Here is a 20,688-nt window from a genome sequence, read left to right as displayed (position 1 = left end):
TTTCTTAAAGAATATTTTTAAAGAGACTAACTTTAGGCGTGGATTTCTTAAAGAATATTTTTCAGAGACTACCTTTAGGCGTGGATTTCTTAAAGATTTCTTAAAGAATATTTTTTTCTTAAAGAATATTTTTCAGAGGCTACCTTTAGGCGTTGATGTCTTAAATATTTCTTAAAGAATATTTTTCAGAGGCTACCTTTAGGCGTGGATTTCTTAAAGAATATTTTTCAGAAGCTACCTTTAGGCGTTGATTTCTTAAAGAATATTTTTCAGAGACTACATTTAGGCGTGGATTTCTTAAAGAATATTTTTCAGAGGCTACCTTTAGGCGTTGATTTCTTAAAGATTTCTTAAAGAATATTTTTCAGATACTACCTTTAGGTGTGGATTTCTTAAAGAATATTTTTCAGAGACTACCTTTAGGCGTTGATTTCTTAAAGATTTCTTAAAGAATATTTTTCAGATCCTATAAGAAGCGTAGATTTCTTAAAGAATATTTTTCAGAGACTACCTTTAGGCGCGGATTTCTTAAAGAATATTTTTCAGAGACTACCTTTAGGCGCGGATTTCTTAAAGAATATTTTTCAGAGACAAGTATATAAATAATTCATCTGTACAAACACATACATACACACACACACATAAACAAGTGGATAAATATTACACAAAACAACAGCCAGTTGTGACCTAACTTTTTCGATGGACACAATGTGTTTTTGTTTGTGTGTGTATGTGTTGTTATTGCTGTTGTTGTTGGTCGTCGTCATTGCATGGGTTTGCGGTCCAAATGTTAGTGGACATTAAAATAGAGCTGTTTTGTTGCACCAGGACAAAGTTATTCGCCTGTAATGCAAACACGCGTTCGCCAAAACGGTTAGTAGCTCACACACAAACACTCACACACACATGGATGGCTGTACATAAATAGCCAAAACCAATCTCATCAACAACAAAAGAAAAAAACACACTGTTGCCCTTGTTATGGCGGTGGTCCGACTGGTAGCTTTGGTCTTTAGAGCTTTGATAGCTGCCTTCTGCCATTGTTCGGTTGAATGCTTTACTGGCTAGGTTAGTGGTGACTCGTGTTGTTTGAAGTGCCAGCCTGGACAGGACAACACACACATATTCACATGATATCCTGGCCTCTATAGCCTCTAAACGCAAAACAAACAAAAAATAGGATTGCAGTAAAAAAAATGTTTCACATACTGCAATTATGAATTGCGAAGCAGGTTGGCAAAATGAAGCCATATCGTAGATAGGCGTCACTCGAAAGAGGGTGGTTGGTTGATGTTTGATTAAGCGAATATCATTGTGTGTGTGTGTGTGTATGTGTGCTGCTTTCTATTTTATGGATGGGAAAAAACCACAAAACACACAGACAAGTTATAGTTTGAGGAGTTTGGGGACAATTCAACAATAAAACCCATTATTTTTTTCTGCAAGAATGTTGTCATCGCTACTTGGTCAAGTAGATTTTTGGTTAATCTACAATTGTTGAGGAACAATATTTTTAATATTTTTAAAAAAACTGGCCGGTAATAAACATATTTTTAAAAAATCCACCCATTATGGTAAAATATTTTTAAAAAAATCGTGCGTAAAAAAATCTGATTGTCAACCACGTGCCTTGGATGTGCGTTCAACTTCTCGAGTTTTTCACAATTTTTCACACAAAAGTCGGGGTCCATTTGACCCACTAAATATTGACCGATCTTTATGAAAAAATGCATGTTTATTCTTTGGCCCGATACCCTTTTCCATGTAAAAATTCGCGATGGTTGGATTATAATTATGGCCTCTGGAGTGACCAGAAAATCAGACAAAAATAAAGTTTTTGGTCCATTTCATCCCCTAAATATAACTCAATCTTTACCAAAATCAATAGGGGTCTTCATTGACCAGAACCCATCCTACATGCAACATTTCATGAAGATTGGTCGTAACTGTGGCCCGTATCGTGTTTACAAATTATAATGGACAGACGGATGGACACACATGTCTAGATCGACTCAACTAGTCGAGATATGACGATCGGTATACTTAAAGGTGGGTCTAGGACCAATATTTTGGGGTTCAAATCTATAATACCCGGACAACATAGTTGTGTAGGGTATAAAATCTACACCTTGCGAAAGGGCTTGAAAACATATTAAAACAAAAACAAGCCTTGTGGTAGGCCTTGAAAATATATTTAAACAAATCTAAGCCTTGTGGTAGGCCTTGAAAAAAATATTCTTTAAAAAATCCACGCCTTGTGGTAGGCCTTGAAAAAATAGTCTTTAAAAATCCACGTCTTGTGGTAGGCCTTGAAAAAATATTCTTTAAAAAATGCACGCCTTGTGGTAGGCCTTGAAAAAAATATTCTTTAAAAAATGCACGCCTTGTGGTAGGCCTTGAAAAAAATATTCTTTAAAAAATCCACGCCTATTATAATACCTTCACGTCGATGAGGTTCTTTAAAAATATTTAAAAAAAATGCACGCCCATGTGAGGTCCTTTAAAAAATCAAACGTTTATTTTTTTCAATTAAAAAAATCTCCTTGATAAAATATTCTTTAGAAAATCGAGCTAATTTTTTTCATGGTCCTGTATATATCCTTTGTTTTATTTCCGTCTATTTGGTCTGGCATATACCACTCAACCCTCTTGAGATAATTATGCCACTTACTGCAGAATTAGTTGTTCTTGGAAAAAATAAAGTATGTCAGAAATCTGCAACAAAATATATTATATCCAAATGTATGTCTGTGTATATTCCCTTCCCTGCTTCTTGTATTTTTATTTCAACGGAAATGGTTTTGTGTTAACTTAATAGCAGTAAGTTGTGTTAGTTCGTTGTCGCCATTTCCTTTCCGAGAAATGTTGGTATTCCGTTACAACAGCTTAACTTTTTTTCTGTTCGTTCGGGGAGAAACCGAAAAATGTAAACCAACACCGGAACTAAGTAAGGGGGTAAATAGACACCAACGTTTTCCGCATCATTTGTTCGGAAATTCCAAACAAATTTTGATTTAATAGCTAAAGTGCTGGCCAATAGACTAAGGGGGAGATGGCGAGGGGAAATATTTCGATGAAAGGGAAGAGAAAAATAATATCTGTAAGAGGTGGATTTTTAAAAATATTTTTTCATTGCCTGCCACAGATTTTTTTCAAGGCGTGGAATTTCCAAAAATATTTTCAAGACCTACCTAAGGTGGTGATTTTTTTAAACATATTTTCATAAGGTCTACCATAAGGCGTCTTTTTTAATATTTTTATAGGGCCTACCATAGGCGAACATTTTTTTAAAAATATAATTTTAGGATTTCCTAAGCATTAGATATTTGTCCATAATATCCGGACACTCTATCCACACCATATTCCCCCCTTTTGCGCCAACAACATCCATTCAATTCCCGTTACCCATAATTCCTCATCACATGATGATGAAATAATATCCCCCAATCTTTCTCAACTTTTCTAATATAATTTTCCAAAACATTACTCGTTATAATTGTGTTAAAAATTCTCCCAATTTTCCTTAGCCTTCCCAAAAAAAAAAAACTAAAATATCCATTTCAACTTTTCCCATTCATATTAAATATCCTTTCACTAATTTGAAATATTACGCTTACTCGATACTTCAGTAGCATCAGCGGCAGCAATAAACTGAAGCTGTCTAGTTTCCACTTCACACAGCATCTACTTCCGAACTCAGGAAGTGATGTAGGAGAGGGTTTTGACGGAATAGCAACAACAACAAAAAACATGAACACAAATTAGGAAGCCATTGTGAAAGGCAATGGCTTTTAATTGCTTTGGTTGTTCTTCGAGCATGTGAAATGAGATGAATGGGACAATAGTGATGAAGGGCGAGGGGGAGAGAGGAAGCGAAAGTGAGCGAAAGAAGGGATGTTGAAGATGCAAACGAGTGAGAGTGCACACTACAAGTGGTGCTAAGTGCAATTAATTGAATGCTACTACAATAAATGAATGGGGATTTTTTTTCGTTTTGCGAAAAGGAATGCAGACCGAATGATGAGGTCAAAGCAAAATTAAAAAATTCCCCTCGCATTCAAAAAGGAAATTAGAAAAATCACTTAAAGCTAAATTTCGTATTCTGTGCAGGAAATTCTTTTAAATAGCCATTGTCGGATGTATTTAACGTGTTGGATATTGAAACCATTCAATGAAAGCGGATATACAATTGCAATGGCTAGCGTATCAGTGCTGGCGTAAAGTATACGCATCAGTGGAGAAATAGAAATACATACAATATAGTATACTTTTAGGAGGGATTTGATTGATTTTTATTGTGGAAAAGATATTCAAGAAGGAAATGCAAGAACATTTCAGAATTAGATAATTAAATTTTAATTAATAATAAATAAGAGAGAATAAATAAAAAATCACTAATAAATATTCCACCCAAAATTCAAAATTCGTTTAAAGAAATAATTTTCAATATTGATTTCTGTAATTAAAAAATTAATCCTTGTCCCTGAATCATCGCATACCTAACTATCCTGATAGTCTCTAAATGTCCCGCAATATTTTCAGTGTTTTATTTAATTCTTAACATCTTATAAATTATTTCTAACTTATTCTCTCTCTTTGTTCGTTACAGTCGCGTCGACAATCAGTCAGCTTCACCGCCATGCCACCCGGCGTTTTAGCCAATGACAGTCGTAACAATTCCACCGATGACATACAAATCGTTTTAGCACCCCACATACAAACCTATTTAAGTCAAACGGGTCGTCGTCATTCCTGTTGCAGCGTCATGTTACCCGTTGCATTTGAACGTGCCGCCTCTAATTCATGGCTAGATCCGAAATTCGATTCGGCCGTGCTTGAGGGACAATTCCAGACCAGTGTATTTTCACATATACGAATGAGATATCGGTGAGTACGAAATAAAATGGAAGATTTTATTTATTTACATTCCAATACCGGAACTTGTCAGGGAAAAAATAGTCACCCAAAAATGTCCGCATTATTTTTTGCAAATTCCAATAATTTTGAATGAATAGCAAAGATGCGTTGCTGAGACGTTTTCATTGTGACGATTGATCTTTGATTTCAATAGAAAACTTGGGAAGCCTTTTTATTGAATACCATCTTTGCTTTAAAGATGTAGACAATTTTTGCTGCCTATAAAGCACCAAAAATTCGTGAATCTGTAGAACGCTTCTAAAAGATTTGTTTACCTATAACACATATGTTCAATATCGCGACCTTAAAATGATATATTATATATATCGCGACCTTAATGGTATATTATATTTATATAAGTTCTCTAAAAAATTTCGACTTAAAGAAGAATATCTGTAGAAGATTAATTTTTCTATTTTATGTGTACAAGTTTTTAATACATTGAAGAATTTACAACAGCTTCGATCTAAACAAGAGGTACTATAGAAACCCGTCAGTATATAGAAAGTCTCATTTGTCCTATATTTTTTCTACTTTATTTTCTAAGTCTCTATATTATCTTTTATATAAAGAAGATAGTTTCAAACATTACTAAGGGCACTGGTGCGTATAAGTATTGACAACAAGTATACGCAATTTGGGTTTTGGTTTTAATTATCAATGCAAATCACAGCACGCCTTATGGCAGACCTATTCTTAACAAAGCCACGCCTTCTGACAGACCTAAAAAATATACTTAAGGAATCCCAACTTCAGTAGACTTTTGAAAATCCACTCCTTTGATAGCCCTTGATATGCTTAACCAGTAAGGAAAGTAGTAAAGTCGGACGGGGCCGACTATATGATACCCTTCACCACTTTGGGTATATTCAACAGTAAAATGTCATTCTGCAACCTATACTAATTTTTTCATTTGGTCAGATATAGAAGCTATATCTAAATATAAACCGATTTCAACGAGACTTGCCAGAGATTAACTTATATTAACTACAGTACAGTACAAAATTGTGTAGCAATCGGACAATATTTGGGTCTTTAGTGCACAATTTACATAATATCGGAAGAAAAAATATATAATAAAACATATATTGGAGCAATATCTAAATCTGAACCGATTTTCAGGAAACTTAACACACATCATTATATACCTAATTCATTACGATGTGCCAAATTGAAAATTTCGGGTCTTACAAAATTTTTCTCAACATTTTCCTTATATATATATATATATCAAATCTTAGGAGTACTCTGAAAACTATTCCATTCAGAGAGTAATACCTATAGAAGATTTAATTGTCATATTTTTTCTTTAAATTTTTTCAAAGCATTTTCAAATTCTAGATTATTTATAGGAAGGCCTCTATTTTTTTTCTATGGGAACCTTCTCATCTGTTAAGACGAATAAATTTCAAACCCTATTTGGGACATTGTTGCGTATAAGTATTGACAATGATATACCTAGTATAAGAATGCCATAAGAAACTCTTCATTATATAGAAAACTTCTATTAGTTTTTTCCTATAGGAGACCTCCACATCGTTTTGTATTAAGAGACGTACATTTCAAATCATAGTAAAGACATTGGGGCGTATAAGTATTGACAAGTAGTGTACACAATCATGAAATATGTTGATAATAAATATAATAAAAAAACAAGTGAGAAAGCGGTATGTTCGGTCGGGGCGAACTTTGGATACCCTCCACCATAGATATACTGACAGGTACTAGAAATGAAAATATAGGGAACATACAAAAAAGGGGACCTATACCGACATTTCTAAAAACGGATTATGTAAACCATAATACAAATTTCAGAAATTTTTAATGGATAATTATACTTAGCCATAAATCTGAGTGTATAATTATCCAACTACAAGTGGGTTTATTTGATAAACGCAAAAAGGCTGCCATTAATGATGACTGCCATTAAACTAAATAACTAAATTTGTTAAAAAAAAACTTATAGTCTATTATTCGTCATATGCAATATCACCCTGCCGGGCATACTTTTTCATTTCACATGACATGTTTATAGTTTTCATTCAAAACAGTTTATGCTTCTCCTACACAATTATGCTTTTGTTAGTTACGCCTTTTTGCATTTTAGCTAACGTATTCTTTAATAATCCATGCTTGTAGTATGCCTTAATCAAATATTATTAAAAATCGAACCAAATATCCCAAATAGATCTTCAACACATATTAAAAAAAATCCCATTTTATATACATCGAACAAATGTTCTAAAAAATCCACAACGGAAAAATGCTGTTTAAAAATTCACCGCTTTAGTATCCCTTGAAAAAATAATCTTTAAAAATGTACAACTTGTGGAATACCTTGCAGATATATTCTTAAAAATTTCATATCTGAATTTTTTTCTATTTAGAGAGAAATATCTATAGAAGGTTTGCCTGTGTTATTTTATATTTACATGTCTTTAATACATTAAAAACCATTTCATATTATTCATTCTTTTTTAGAATGATTCTAGAAGTCCTTCAATATATAAGAAGTCTCTATAGGAACCCTCTAAATAGTCACATATTGAGAGAAAACTAATTCACACCATATTGGGGTCATGTATGCGTATACGTATTGACAAACTGTATACGCAATAGGAGAATCTTTGGATTTTTAATGCAAAATATTGCAAATAAATAATTAGAATTAAGGTAAGGAATAGAAAGTTATATTAAATTATAGAGTCAAAATAATTCTATAGAATAGAATACTCAGAAAGTATGTTTCTTAGATATTTTTATCATGATCTCTATACAATTTTAGTTTAAAAAACACTGCCAACGATCCATTAAATTTAAATTAACAAACTTTAATATCCCACTAACCGTACTTACTGCAACAACAATACAGTTTTTCTTGTTTGCCTTCATTTCCTTTTGTAATTTTCCTTTATTTCGCAAACCACCCGGGAGGTCGTTGCCACCAATTCACACCAACCAACATTGGAAAGGTAGAAAACTGAAACAACAAAATCAACCCATTTCTTTAATGGTTAACATTGCAACACTACCTCAACAAAATAGTACGAGTATTTTATGGTACTTTCTGTGTTAACCTATTAAGAATTTAAAGCATAAACCAGCCCCAAGTAGACATGTCCATATTACCAACATGTTTAAGTACAATGTTCACGTAAAATAACGATCTAACTATCCTACGGTAAACACCTCTAACTATCACTAGGACGACGACAATGGCACAACAATATGCATTATAATGCAAAAAGTTAAGTCATAAAGTTAACAGGAACCAAACGAGAGAGAGAGAGAAAAAACATTACTTATTAAAGTACTGTGTACAGAGCACAAATACATATAGGGAATAAATACACACATACATATAGACATATGTTAGGAATGTGTTGTAAATGTGTGTCTATATAGTCATGTTTATAGTTGTTTGGTTTTTGGCCGCCTGGGGAGTTAAACATATGCCAGGAATATTGTACAAGTTTTATGTTTAGAGCAAATGGAAAAAATGGAACTTATCCACGCCCTGTGGTAGGCCTTGAAAAACTAATCTTTAAAAATCCGCGCCCTGTGGTAGGCCTTTAAAAATCCGCGCCCTGTGGTAGGCCTTAAAAAAAATATTCTTTAAAAATCCGCACCCTGTGGTAGACCTTGAAAAAAATATTCTTTAAATATACACGCCTTGTGGTAGGCCTTGAAAAAATATTCTTTAAAAAATCCACGCCTTGTGGTAGGCCTTGAAAAAATATTCTTTAAAAAATCCACGCCTTGTGGTAGGCCTTGAAAAAATATTCTTTAAAAAATCCACGCCTTGTGGTAGGCCTTGAAAAAATATTCTTTAAAAAATCCACGCCTTGTGGTAGGCCTTGAAAAAATATTCTTTAAAAAATCCACGCCTTGTGGTAGGCCTTGAAAAAATATTCTTTAAAAAATCCACGCCTTGTGGTAGGCCTTGAAAAAATATTCTTTAAAAAATCCACTCCTTGTGGTAGGCCTTGAAAAAATATTCTTTAAAAAATCCACGCCTTGTGGTAGGCCTTGAAAAAATATTCTTTAAAAAATCCACGCCTTGTGGTAGGCCTTGAAAAAATATTCTTTAAAAAATCCACGCCTTGTGGTAGGCCTTGAAAAACTAATCTTTAAAAATCCACGCCTTGTGGTAGGCCTTGAAAAACTAATCTTTAAAAATCCACGCCTTGTGGTAGGCCTTGAAAAAATATTCTTTAAAAAATCCACGCCTTGTGGTAGGCCTTGAAAAAATATTCTTTAAAAAATCCACGCCTTGTGGTAGGTCTTGAAAAAATATTCTTTAAAAATACACGCCTTGAAAAATTCCACGCCTATTATAAGACCTTGAAAAAAATTTGTTGTGGGAATTAATATTTTCCCCTTTAGAACTATCTCCCACTGTTCCTCATAGTATCCGCACACACACAGACAATAGCATTTTAAGTTAATTACCCAACATGTATTTACAATTAAAGCTTAACATACAGACAGAAAATATCCCCCAGGTTAGCAATTGGCAAATAGGCTCTGGAAAAAATGTGTCGCCATTTCCAGACTTCAGACAACAACAACAGCAGCAGCAAAAAACGTATCATGGGAAATTAATCAGAGGTGGCAAATAAATGGTGAATGTAATTACACATCGACTCATGGCGAATGAACAGTAATTAGTTCATATTGTTTGGATTAAAGCTTTACAAATTATTTAAGACGCGTTAAAAATTTGAAATAAGGTATAGGGATATTTACTTTGGAATTCGATTAGTTTGACCCCCAGATTTTTGCCACCTTCCAGGAAGACAATATTTCTCATTGAGAAATATTTTCTTTGTGTTCTGAAGGCCAAACTTATTCGCCCTCCCCTTAACCGAGCTTCTACGTAGTGATGGCTTTGTCCTCATGGCGTTTCCCTCTGCCATTCCTGCTTCCAGTTCTCTTTGAGGGGTTTCTTATACTACCTGCCTTACCTTGCAACTTCCGATAATTAGCAACATTGTGGTATGATGGTCAAGCATTAATTTACCACATTACTTCTCCCCCCACATCTTGTGTGCCAATAATGATGGTTAGTTGGTAAATAGGTTTACCACTTAGTTAATGGTGTCACCAACACCAACCTGAACAGTTAATACTCCCTTAGTTACTCGTTTTTCCTTATTAACATTTAATCTTAAGAAAATCTTAAAAAAAATGTTTTTCTTATTCTTCCCCCCCCCCTTCAACTTATTTTACAGCATTTATTTTTTTTTCTTATTAAATTCTCTGATACTCTGTGGAAAACTTTTAATTGCTGCTAATTAGCAATAATAAGTTTCTGTGGTGATGGTGCTGGTGGTGAGGCGGAGGAAATTAGTTTAGATTACTGCAAATAACTAATGATCGACACGAGTAGACATTTTTATGGTGACAGTTAACTTTTTTTAATATTTTATAATTTCAACTTCTGTCACGTCTCCGAATCGCTCATTATGGAGGATTATTTCTTTAGACACCATTTGAGTTACTGGTTTTCTCATTAAATAGGTTATGATGATACTTAAGTTTAATAATATTAAAATGAAACATTTAAAATCAATTTAATAGGTCAAGAAAAACTATTCTTTAAAAATCCACGCCTTATGGTAGGTCAAGAAAAACTATTCTTTAAAAATCCACGACTTATGGTAGGTCAAGAAAAACTATTCTTTAAAAATCCACGACTTATGGTAGGTCAAGAAAAACTATTCTTTAAAAATCCACGCCTTATGGTAGGTCAAGAAAAACTATTCTTTAAAAATCCACGCCTTATGGTAGGTCAAGAAAAACTATTCTTTAAAAATCCACGCCTTATGGTAGGTCAAGAAAAACTATTCTTTAAAAATCCACGCCTTATGGTAGGTCAAGAAAAACTATTCTTTAAAAATCCACGCCTTATGGTAGGCCAAGAAAAAATATTCTTTAAAAATCCACGCCTTATTGTAGGCCAAGAAAAAAATCTTTAAAAATCCACGCCTTATGGTAGGCCAAGAAAAAATATATTTTTTTAAATCTACGCCTTATGGTACTTACAATACGACTGACTATGTCGATGTCCGCGTATAAATTGTAAAGCTCGTGGTTCATTCGACGCCGATATTCACCGTCGACGCAGATAGGCCCGTAGATCTTTCGGAGAATTTTTCTTTCAAACACCCCAGGAGCTTCCTCATCTGCTTGCGCAAGTACCCGTGCTTCATCTGTTGGCCATCACAATCCTTCTCCGAATTTCAAGACTGATGTCACCAAGGTATATAAAATATTTAACTACCTCGAAGCAGTAGTTCTCAAGTTCCACAGTTGGTCCGATTCTACTGGACGTCTTGCGCGTTGATAACATCAGCTTGGTCTTCTCGTCGTTTACTGCCAGACCCAATTCGGCAGACTCCTACCGAATTTGTTCAAAGGTGGCTGTTACCGCTCGCAATGTTCGACCCATTATATCGATGTCATCGGCGTAGGCGAGTAACATGTGTTGTTTGGTGTACAGAGTGCCATTTCTGTTCACCTTTGCGTCTCATATGACCTTTTCTAGCAGGATGTTAAAAAGATCACACGACAAACTGTCACCTTGTCTGAATCCTCGTTCAGTATTGAAGGGCTCCGATATGTCCTTTCCGACGTTAACTTCTGACCTTGTGCCACTTAAAGTTGTCCTGCATAGCCGTATTAATTTTGCAGGAATGGCGTACGTAGACGTGGCTTTAAAGACGTCTGAAAGGATAGGGCAGTCGAATGCGGCTTTATAGACGACGAATAGGTGGTATGTGTTGATGTGTTTTTGGTGAGTGTTTTCCAGGATTTTGCACAGAGTGAAAATCTGGTCAATGGTGGATTTGCCAGGTCTGAAGCCGCATTGGTATGGTCCAATAATGTCATTGGCTTCAATCGTTCACACAGCACACTGGAATGCACTTTATATGCGATGCGAAGAAGGCTAATTCCTCTATAGTTGGCACATATCGTCTTGTCTCCTTTTTTGTGCACGGGACCCAGGATGCTGAGGTTCCAATCATTGGGCATGCATTTTTCTAGCCAAATTGTACTAATCAGCTGGTACATTCTCCTTACCAGCATCTGACCACCAGTCTTGAATAGTTCGGCTTGTAAGCCATCGGCACCTGCTGCTTATTCTTCAGCCGATTGATTGCTATTCTGACTTCATCTTGGCTAGGTGGTATACACTCTATACCATAATCTCTTATTGGTTCTGGGGTATCTTCTTCACCGCCACTATTTGACACCAGAAGCTTTTCAAAATGCTCCTTCCAGATCCTAAACACGCTGTCTGTATCTGTCACTAGGTTTCCTTCTTTATCTCTAGGAGGATGTGCCTGCATCAAAACCTTCGGTTTGGTATTTTACTAGTTGTTACATTTCTGTACTTCATTCTGACTCCTGCACATCTCGATTTGCTCACGCTCACTTTTTTCTTGTTCTTTCTTCTTTTTTCTGAAAACACGGTTCTCCTCTCTCCCGATAGTTCTCCATCGTATTACTATTCGCAGGGCTGCCCTATACGCTGCGTTTTTCACATCAGTAGCATTACGACACTTCTGATCGTACAACGGATTTCTTGATGGTGGTCTTTGTTGCTTTTGCTGCAGTTTGTAGGGCGTGGGCAATTCTCTGCCACTGTGTTTCTATATTATTATCGGGGCAAGGGGTGCTTTCGTCAAGCAGTTGGGTAAGTTGAGTAGGCTTTTGCTATCGGTTGTGTTTCCAGCTTTTCGACGTCAAATTTCCGTGCTACATTAGATCGCACCTTTGCTGCTACATTAAGACGGGTGCGTACCTTGGCTGCCAAAAGGTAATAGTCCGAATCGATATTCGCTCCTCGGATAGATCATACGTCTAAAATACTGGATGAATGCCTTCCGTCTATCACAACATGATCGATTTGATTTCTCGTTGTTCGATCGGGAGAAATCCAAGTGGCCTTGTGTATATCGAGATTCTTGAATCTGGTGCTGCCGTATTTTTTGTTGCCGCGAAGTCAATCAACCTCATGCCGTTGTCTGATGTTTCTTCATTGAGGCTGAATTTTCCGACGGTGGCGCCACAGATATTTTCCCTTCCGATTTTTGCATTAAAATCTCCTAGCAGAATTTTAATGTCATGGCAAGGGCAATGGTCATATGCTGTTTCTAGGCGCTCGTAAAATATGTCGTTAGTCTGTTCATCTTTATCTTCGGTCGAAGCATGGGCGCAAATATACAGGGCAGCTATAATATAGGGCGTAATCATCTGATTTACTTACGCCAGTCCCTTTCCATCGCATTTCCTGTAAGGCAATAATATCGCAGTTTCCGCCAAAGCGAAAACTGCGCCTGTTCTGTACAACGTGCGCACATTCCAAGTGCAGGTTCGCAGATCGTTGTCCTTTATACGTTTGCGGGGGTCGTCAACATTAGGGGGGTTTTGTTTTCATTTTCTTTCCTTTTTCATAGTAGGAGGGGTTTTCCGAGTGTGGGCAACTAACCCGGCGCCTCAACCCATTTGTTTATAGTTCTTATGGTTGAACTTGCGGCACATATTAGCTCACTATTTCAACGGGTGATGAAAATAGCTACTCCAGGTGACACCGCGGGGAGGTCAGTGTCCACAATTGAGATGTTAAAGCCAATCAGAGCCGTTTCTTGGTACAGTAGAACTTCGATAATTCGTAATTCAAGGGATCAGCAAATTTTTACGAATTATCGAAGATTACGAATGATCGAGTTTACGAATTAACGAGGTTAAAATAAAAAATACGAATATCGAGGTTTTTCGAGGGGACCAAAATGCGTGTAAATTTTACGAAATATCGAGATTTTTTCAAGGGACCGATAGTTTGTTACGAATTATCGAAGATTACGAATTATCGAGGTACGAATTATCGAAGTTCTACTGTATCTATCATCCCCTCGTCACCCTTTATGGTAGGCCAATAAAAATATTTTTAAAAATGCACACCTAACATTTTTTTTTTTAAAAATCAACGACTTGTGTTAGGCCTTGATAAAAATTTGAAAAATTAATTTTAATATTTGTTCTCTTTCGTTCTCCCTCTCTTTCCAGATTTGCCCTCTCCTACATTCTACTCTGTTCGCTGGCATGGTTCCTGTATTTCCTTGTCGATGGTGGTTCCGAAGATTTTTGGCGTCCTATATCAAGTTCCTTTTCACTGCTATCGCTAATAACAATCATGGCCATGTGTTTTACCCACTGGGATATGTATAGGGCAAATCATGTTGTCACATCAGCCCTAACCGCCGCACTCCTGTGTGCCACCTCCCTAGCATTTCTTACCTATACGGGAAGGGCTTTTAGTCCCCTGGGACATTTTGCCATATGTCTGGAAATTGTCCTGCTCATCTATACCGCCTTGCCAATGACACTGTGGCTTAGCGCCCTAATAGCCATAACCTACACCGTACTCTTCGAAGTGGTTACCCACATTGTGGTGGCCGGAAATGCTGTACATGGAGCTCAAGAAGATTTTAGTTATAAAATTCTCGTCCTACGAATTCTATGCCATTTTTGTGTCCACCTGGTGGGCTTACATGTATTGGTAATGAATTTAGTTCGTATGCGTGGTACATTTATGAAGGTCGGTCAGAATCTCCTAGTCAGACGGCAGTTGGAAATGGAGAAGCAATTGAAGGAGAAAATGATACATTCCGTTATGCCACCCAAGGTGGCGGATATGCTGCTCAACGAAGGTGGCATTGATGGTAACAACGATGGTAGTATAAAGCCGGAATCCCACTATATGCGACCAAGACCCTCCAATGATGTCAAATCGTTATTTCGTCCCTTCCATATGCATAGCATGGATAATGTCAGTATCCTCTTCGCTGATATTGTCGGTTTCACTCGGATGTCTTCGACAAAAACCGCCGAGCAGTTGGTGGAAATTCTTAATGATCTCTTTGAACGTTTCGATAGCCTGTGTACCTTTAATGGTTGCGAAAAAATCTCCACATTGGGTGATTGTTATTATTGTGTATCGGGGTGCCCAGAACCCCGACCGGATCATGCGATATGTTGTGTGGAGATGGGTTTAGGTATGATTGATGCGATGCGAACATTTGATGCTCAACGCCATGAAGGTGTTAAGATGCGAGTTGGTGTCCACACCGGCACCGTTTTGTGTGGTATTGTCGGAACGCGCCGGGTTAAATTCGATGTTTGGAGTAATGATGTATCATTGGCAAATAAGTAAGTAACCGGGTTTGGAATATGAAACATTTTTTATTTGACTCCAATATAAATATTTTTTTTATTGCAGAATGGAATCAACAGGTAAACCCGAACAAGTCCATATATCCGAGGTAACGGCCAGTTTTCTGGGGGAAGCTTACTATCTGGATGAGGGGGAAGAGGTTTTTGGTAAGTAACATACATATTTTTAAAATGTTTAGTCCGAAACCGAGTAACCGGTTACAGAAAACTGAATAACCGGTTGCAGAAAACCGAATAACCGGTTATAAAATAACCTAATGCTGGTCAGAAAATCAAATAAATTAAATACCATCATATAAAATTAATATTTTTTAAATTATTACTCCGAAAACCGGGTAATCGGTTATAAAAAACCGAATAACCGGTTATAAAATAACCGAATGATGGTCAGAAAATCCAATAAATTAAATTCCAACTTATAACATTCTTATTTTTAGAGGTTTTAGTCCGAGAAACGAGTAACCGCTTACAGAAAACCGAATAACTTGTTATAAAATATCCGAAAATCCAATAAATTAAATCTTAAAATATAGCATTTTTATATTTACATATTTTAGTCCGAAAACCGAGTAACCGGTTACAGAATGCCAAATAACCGGTTATCAAATAACCGAATGTCGGTCAGAAAATCCAATAAATTAAATATTACCATATAACATTCCTATTTTTAAAATTTTTAGTCGAAAAAAGATTAACCGGTTACAGAAAACCGAATAACTGGTTATAAAATAACCGAATGCCGGCCAAAAAATCAAATAAATTAAATATTAACATATAACATTCTTATTTTTAAGATTATTAATCCGAAACCCGAGTAACCGATTACAAGAAATCGAATAACCGGTTATAAAATAACCGAATCCTATTCCGAATTTATTTTTTATATTTTCTTCTGTAATTCAATATGCTGAACCGATTAACCGGTTCAAAAAGCCGAATAATATTTTCAGAAACCTTAAAATTAACCATTCTCATGCCTCTCTTCTCTTCCAGGCCATCGAACCTACTTTGTGGTGGGCCGCAGAAAAGATATCTCCCGAACGAATAGCATCTGCCCCAGCATTCATGTCAACTCGAACGGCAGCCATCTCATGTTACCCGGCATACAGGGACAAACCGGATCTCTATCACACAGTGCTACCAATATATCGGTAATACATCCAAATGTACCCCCTGCATCTCCGGTGGGTCAGCTGTCATCCTCCCTCAATCCTTCACCAGTCCTTTCGATACGACCAAGACTGACATCGTTGAGTATGAAGCTGCGTAAAAAATCACAATCACGCGAATGTGATATCGAACGTGGTATCATCCATCCCGCTGCAGCGGGTATACCACCCGTCATAGTGTGCCGTGAAAGACCAAAGATTATAATTACAACCAAAAGTCTACCGGGTAGTTTAGATTCGGAAAACGATCCAAATGAGGTGGGTAATGAGGAGATTTTGCCCACGGCCAATGGAAAATCAAGGCATTTGGCAAATGGTTCCTCGGCAGCTGCGGCACGACCGAAGATACGCCTGAAGGTATGGAAGGTGCCGAGATTTTTAAAGAAATTCGAGGAGAAAACGAAAATGCAGGACAAGTCTACCAGTACCGATGTTAGTATTAGTTTAATGAGTAATGGACCAAAGACGCCGACAACGGCAACGGCGACGGGATCGAATGAAGAATCGGTGGCCTTTATCGAACCAAATGGCTATCAACAACTACCGGTGGTAATTGAAAATACCAAATCGAATCCGAACATGTTGGAGATACCACAAAAACCCATGCTGCATCATGTGGCCACCTCAACGGCGATCTGCTCAAGTGTTAATCGTTCGCCAGATGCCAGCTGTTGTTCACCCGGCCAATATTCCATGTTCGATGACATCATTGATATACGTTCGTATATTAGCCAGTCGAGAAGTGATATTTCGCCGTTTGGCCGCTCGGGCAGTTATCGTTCGCAGTGTGGCCGTAGTGGACAATCAGAAACTTCTCCTTTGCCGAGACCCAGGGCAGCCACCTTGACGACAAATAAGGCGGAGGGAGCAGCAGCTGCCTTGGCATCAGCAGGAGTGGCTTTAACGCCATCTGGTGGCGGAGGAGGTGCGGGAAATAATCCCTGCCAGCCGCTCATTGTACCGGGAATCTCCACACCTGCCGCCCCACCCACACACTCACGTAACTCCAGCATTTGGCCCGATGGCTTGAGCATATGTCCCTCGGCCACCTCCCGCAAAGATTCCGGCATCAAAAGTAATTCCCGCAGATCTTCCATACAGCAACAGATCTATGCCCTCAACCAGACCGCCATTAGTACCCACAGGGTATCGGGCTATTTTACAAGCTCCACTTCCAGCATCTCCAATCTGGGCGATGCACAAACTTTACCTCATGTGCCACTACCTCCCTTGCCATCTTCACATCCCGGCTCAACGGGTCAGATTGCTGATCCGCTGGCCGCTTGTTTACAACAATTACGCAAACAATCGGATCTTCAGCTGATACGCTGTGTTCGCGATAATGCCAAATCCCAAAGGAGTTATCTAGTCAAGCCTCCGCTGAGGAGATTTAGTTTGTATTTTAAGTCACGGCAGATGGAGCGAGATTTTCGTTCGAAGGCCCATCGGTTTGGCAATGAAAATGAAACGGAAGGACCTCCGACGTTGGCCACACCACGGTATAACACCTACATTGACATCTTTGTGGGTCTGGCGGTATATTTGTGTATCTCGATATCGCTGTTTTTGATTACCCCCAACACCATGACTCCAAGTTTCCGATTATGGGTCTCCTTGTTCACGTGCTTTACGGCAATACAGGTCTTTGCCTTGTTTCTTTTTACCCGGCAAATGTGTCGGCGGCAATCGTCACATACTCGTTCGAAAATAACAAATTCCGAATCGTGTGCGGATCGTATATTCGAGGCCATTTCCAGCTGGTATCCTTGGCATATCTGCCTGGCCGTTCTCATGGCCATGCCGGTGATTCTGATTATAGCCAATTTCCTGCTATTGGATCTAAATGAATTGGAGGCTTTTGAATATCATTATGGGTTCCTGATATTCGTTTGCATCGTGCATTTTTGTAATTTCACCCAACTGAACTGTTGGATGCGGAATATTTTAGCCTTTATGGCAGCCATGTGTTTTATCGGCATTGCCGTATCCCAGCTACTGGTCTACTCGAATCGCACCGATGCCCATGAAGCCTCTGAAGCCTTACTGAATGTAACCCACATCCCTATTAATTCCAAGGCTGCTTTGAATTACATTATAGAAGAAATAAAATGGTTCCAAGACTATCATGTGGAGATCTATTTGGATCTCTTCCTTATCTTGGTACTCGTCTGGTTTCTAAATCGTGAATTTGAAATTGGCTATCGTTTGACATTCTATGGCAATGCTGTGGCCAATCAGGATAAAATCCGCGTACAAAATATGAAAAATCAAGCCGATATGTTGCTACACAACATTATACCCAAACATGTGGCGGAACATTTAAAAAATACCGCCAAATATTCGGAAAATCATCACAATGTGGGCATTATTTTCGCCTCCATTGTAAATTTTAATGAAATGTATGATGAAAGTTATTTGGGTGGCAAGGAATATCTGCGGGTACTCAACGAACTCATTGGCGATTTTGATGAGCTACTCTCGAGGCCCGAATTTAAATGTGTGGAAAAAATCAAGACAATTGGTTCCACTTTTATGGCCGCCAGTGGCCTAGATCCCAAACATCGTGGTGATGGCAATGAACACATTCACGCCCTTATGGAATTCTCCATAGCCATGCAAGGTGTGGTCGACGCCTTCAACAAAGATCTGTTGGAATTTAATTTAATTTTGCGTATTGGCTTTAATGTGGGAGATGTTACCGCCGGTGTCATTGGCACCAGTAAACTCCATTACGACATCTGGGGTGATGCCGTCAATGTGGCATCACGCATGGACTCTACCGGCGTTTCGAATCGTATCCAGGTGGGTAAAGATTGTCTACAATTTTTGGAAGCAAAATATGAATTTGAGCCGCGAGGTAGTGTTTATGTGAAGGGTAAAGATAATATGGAAGTGTTTCTGTTCACACAACGTAAACCGGATTTGGTCGGTGACGATGATGATCTGGATGAAGTGGATACGGATCATCATGGTGGTGCCTCATTATTGGGTGAGATCAAAAATGCAAATGGTAGTTAAGGCAGGTAAGCGATGGAAAATTAAGAGAGACATTTAAAATTCTCTGAGCTAAAATTGAGAAAGACATTGATGGAAAAATGTGCATAAAAGAGAGGGAGAGAGAGTAAATAAATGCTGAAGAAGCTAAATATTGGAATTGATCAAGATCTATTAAAAATAATAAGCGAAAGTCAACTGTTTTATCTCAAGTCTAAAAAATGTACACTGGAAGTCAATTCGGTTTTTGAAAGCAAATTTTAGAGGTAGCTTATATCCAGCAGGTCTCCCTGGATGAACTTATTATTAGGCCTTGCAATTGATCGTTCGTTAGAAAGAAAATTTCAGATACATAGAAGCGAATTGAGAATGTCACATTGACATCTTAGAAGCTGTCACTAGAGACATTTTTCCAGTTAAAATGTGAAATACGGACAGCTGTTCTTTTCGTCAGCTGATTCAATGACCAGCATACTACAAGTTACAGTTTTAAATATTTTAAATCACAATTTTAAACATTTTATTTTGAATAATACAAGATGCATTTCTTTAAGTAACATTTTTATATTTTTGATAATTAACATATATTTCAGATATTTTCATGCAATTTGCTATTCGATTCTCAAAAAAGTTGTAAGCACTATGTGTTTGAACTGTCAAATTTTTTATCGGCTACTGACTTTCCAACAACAGTGAATTCATGAATTCTTAATCAATGGCAGACAAAAACTAGCACAGGACCAAAAACCTAAGCGTACATTTACACCAAACTTTTCTTACGAAATTAGACATATATACCAAGGAAATGACAACATAAGCCACAATTTGTCATAAAACACTTCAGTGTAAATACGCCCGGCAAACTGGACGTGTGTATACTTTATATTATGAATAGGGATACGTAGGTTGAATTGCGACTAATCGGTTAATTAGCATATACTATCGTAACCATGGTAGCATGGCATAATGAATAGGTAGTCCATTTAGCGCAGCTGATGTCTTGATTAACTGTCAAAGTGGGTAATTTCTACTTGAATGCGTTATGCGGTGTTGCCAACCATTTGAAATATTATATGGAAAATTTTGACAGATAATCGAGACAAAAACAAAGGTTGTTGTTGTGATACATCACCTTATTATTGCGTCATGCATGGTAGTCTATTTAGTGCAGCTGATGACTTTATTAACTGTCAAAGTGTGTATTTTCTACATGAATTCGATATGCAGTGTTGCCAACCATGTGAAATATTATATGGAAAAATTTGACAGATGGTCGAGACAAAAGCAAACGATTTTGTTTTAATGCATCACCTTATTATAGCATCATGTACTATCCCAACCATGATACAATAAATATGTAATTCAT

At 37.3% G+C, this 20,688-nt stretch overlaps 1 protein-coding gene across 1 annotated transcript; it reads left to right on the top strand.

Moving 5' to 3' along the window:
* The first annotated feature begins 4,612 nt into the window (after positions 1 to 4,612).
* LOC133332109 (adenylate cyclase type 9) lies at positions 4,613 to 19,346 on the top strand. Its single transcript, XM_061540493.1, has 4 exons — positions 4,613 to 4,887; positions 13,993 to 15,135; positions 15,206 to 15,306; positions 16,153 to 19,346. Exons 1-4 carry the CDS (start codon positions 4,640 to 4,642, stop codon positions 19,344 to 19,346), a joined length of 4,686 nt encoding a protein of 1,561 aa, XP_061396477.1. The 5' UTR covers positions 4,613 to 4,639.
* The last annotated feature ends 1,342 nt before the right edge of the window (positions 19,347 to 20,688 follow it).

This window comes from Musca vetustissima, unplaced genomic scaffold, assembly GCF_032173495.1.
Source record: "Musca vetustissima isolate MV318-11 ecotype Yass unplaced genomic scaffold, APGP_CSIRO_Mvet_v1 utg9719, whole genome shotgun sequence".
Lineage (NCBI taxonomy): Eukaryota > Metazoa > Arthropoda > Insecta > Diptera > Muscidae > Musca > Musca vetustissima.
This window is presented reverse-complemented; position numbering and strand designations above follow the sequence as displayed.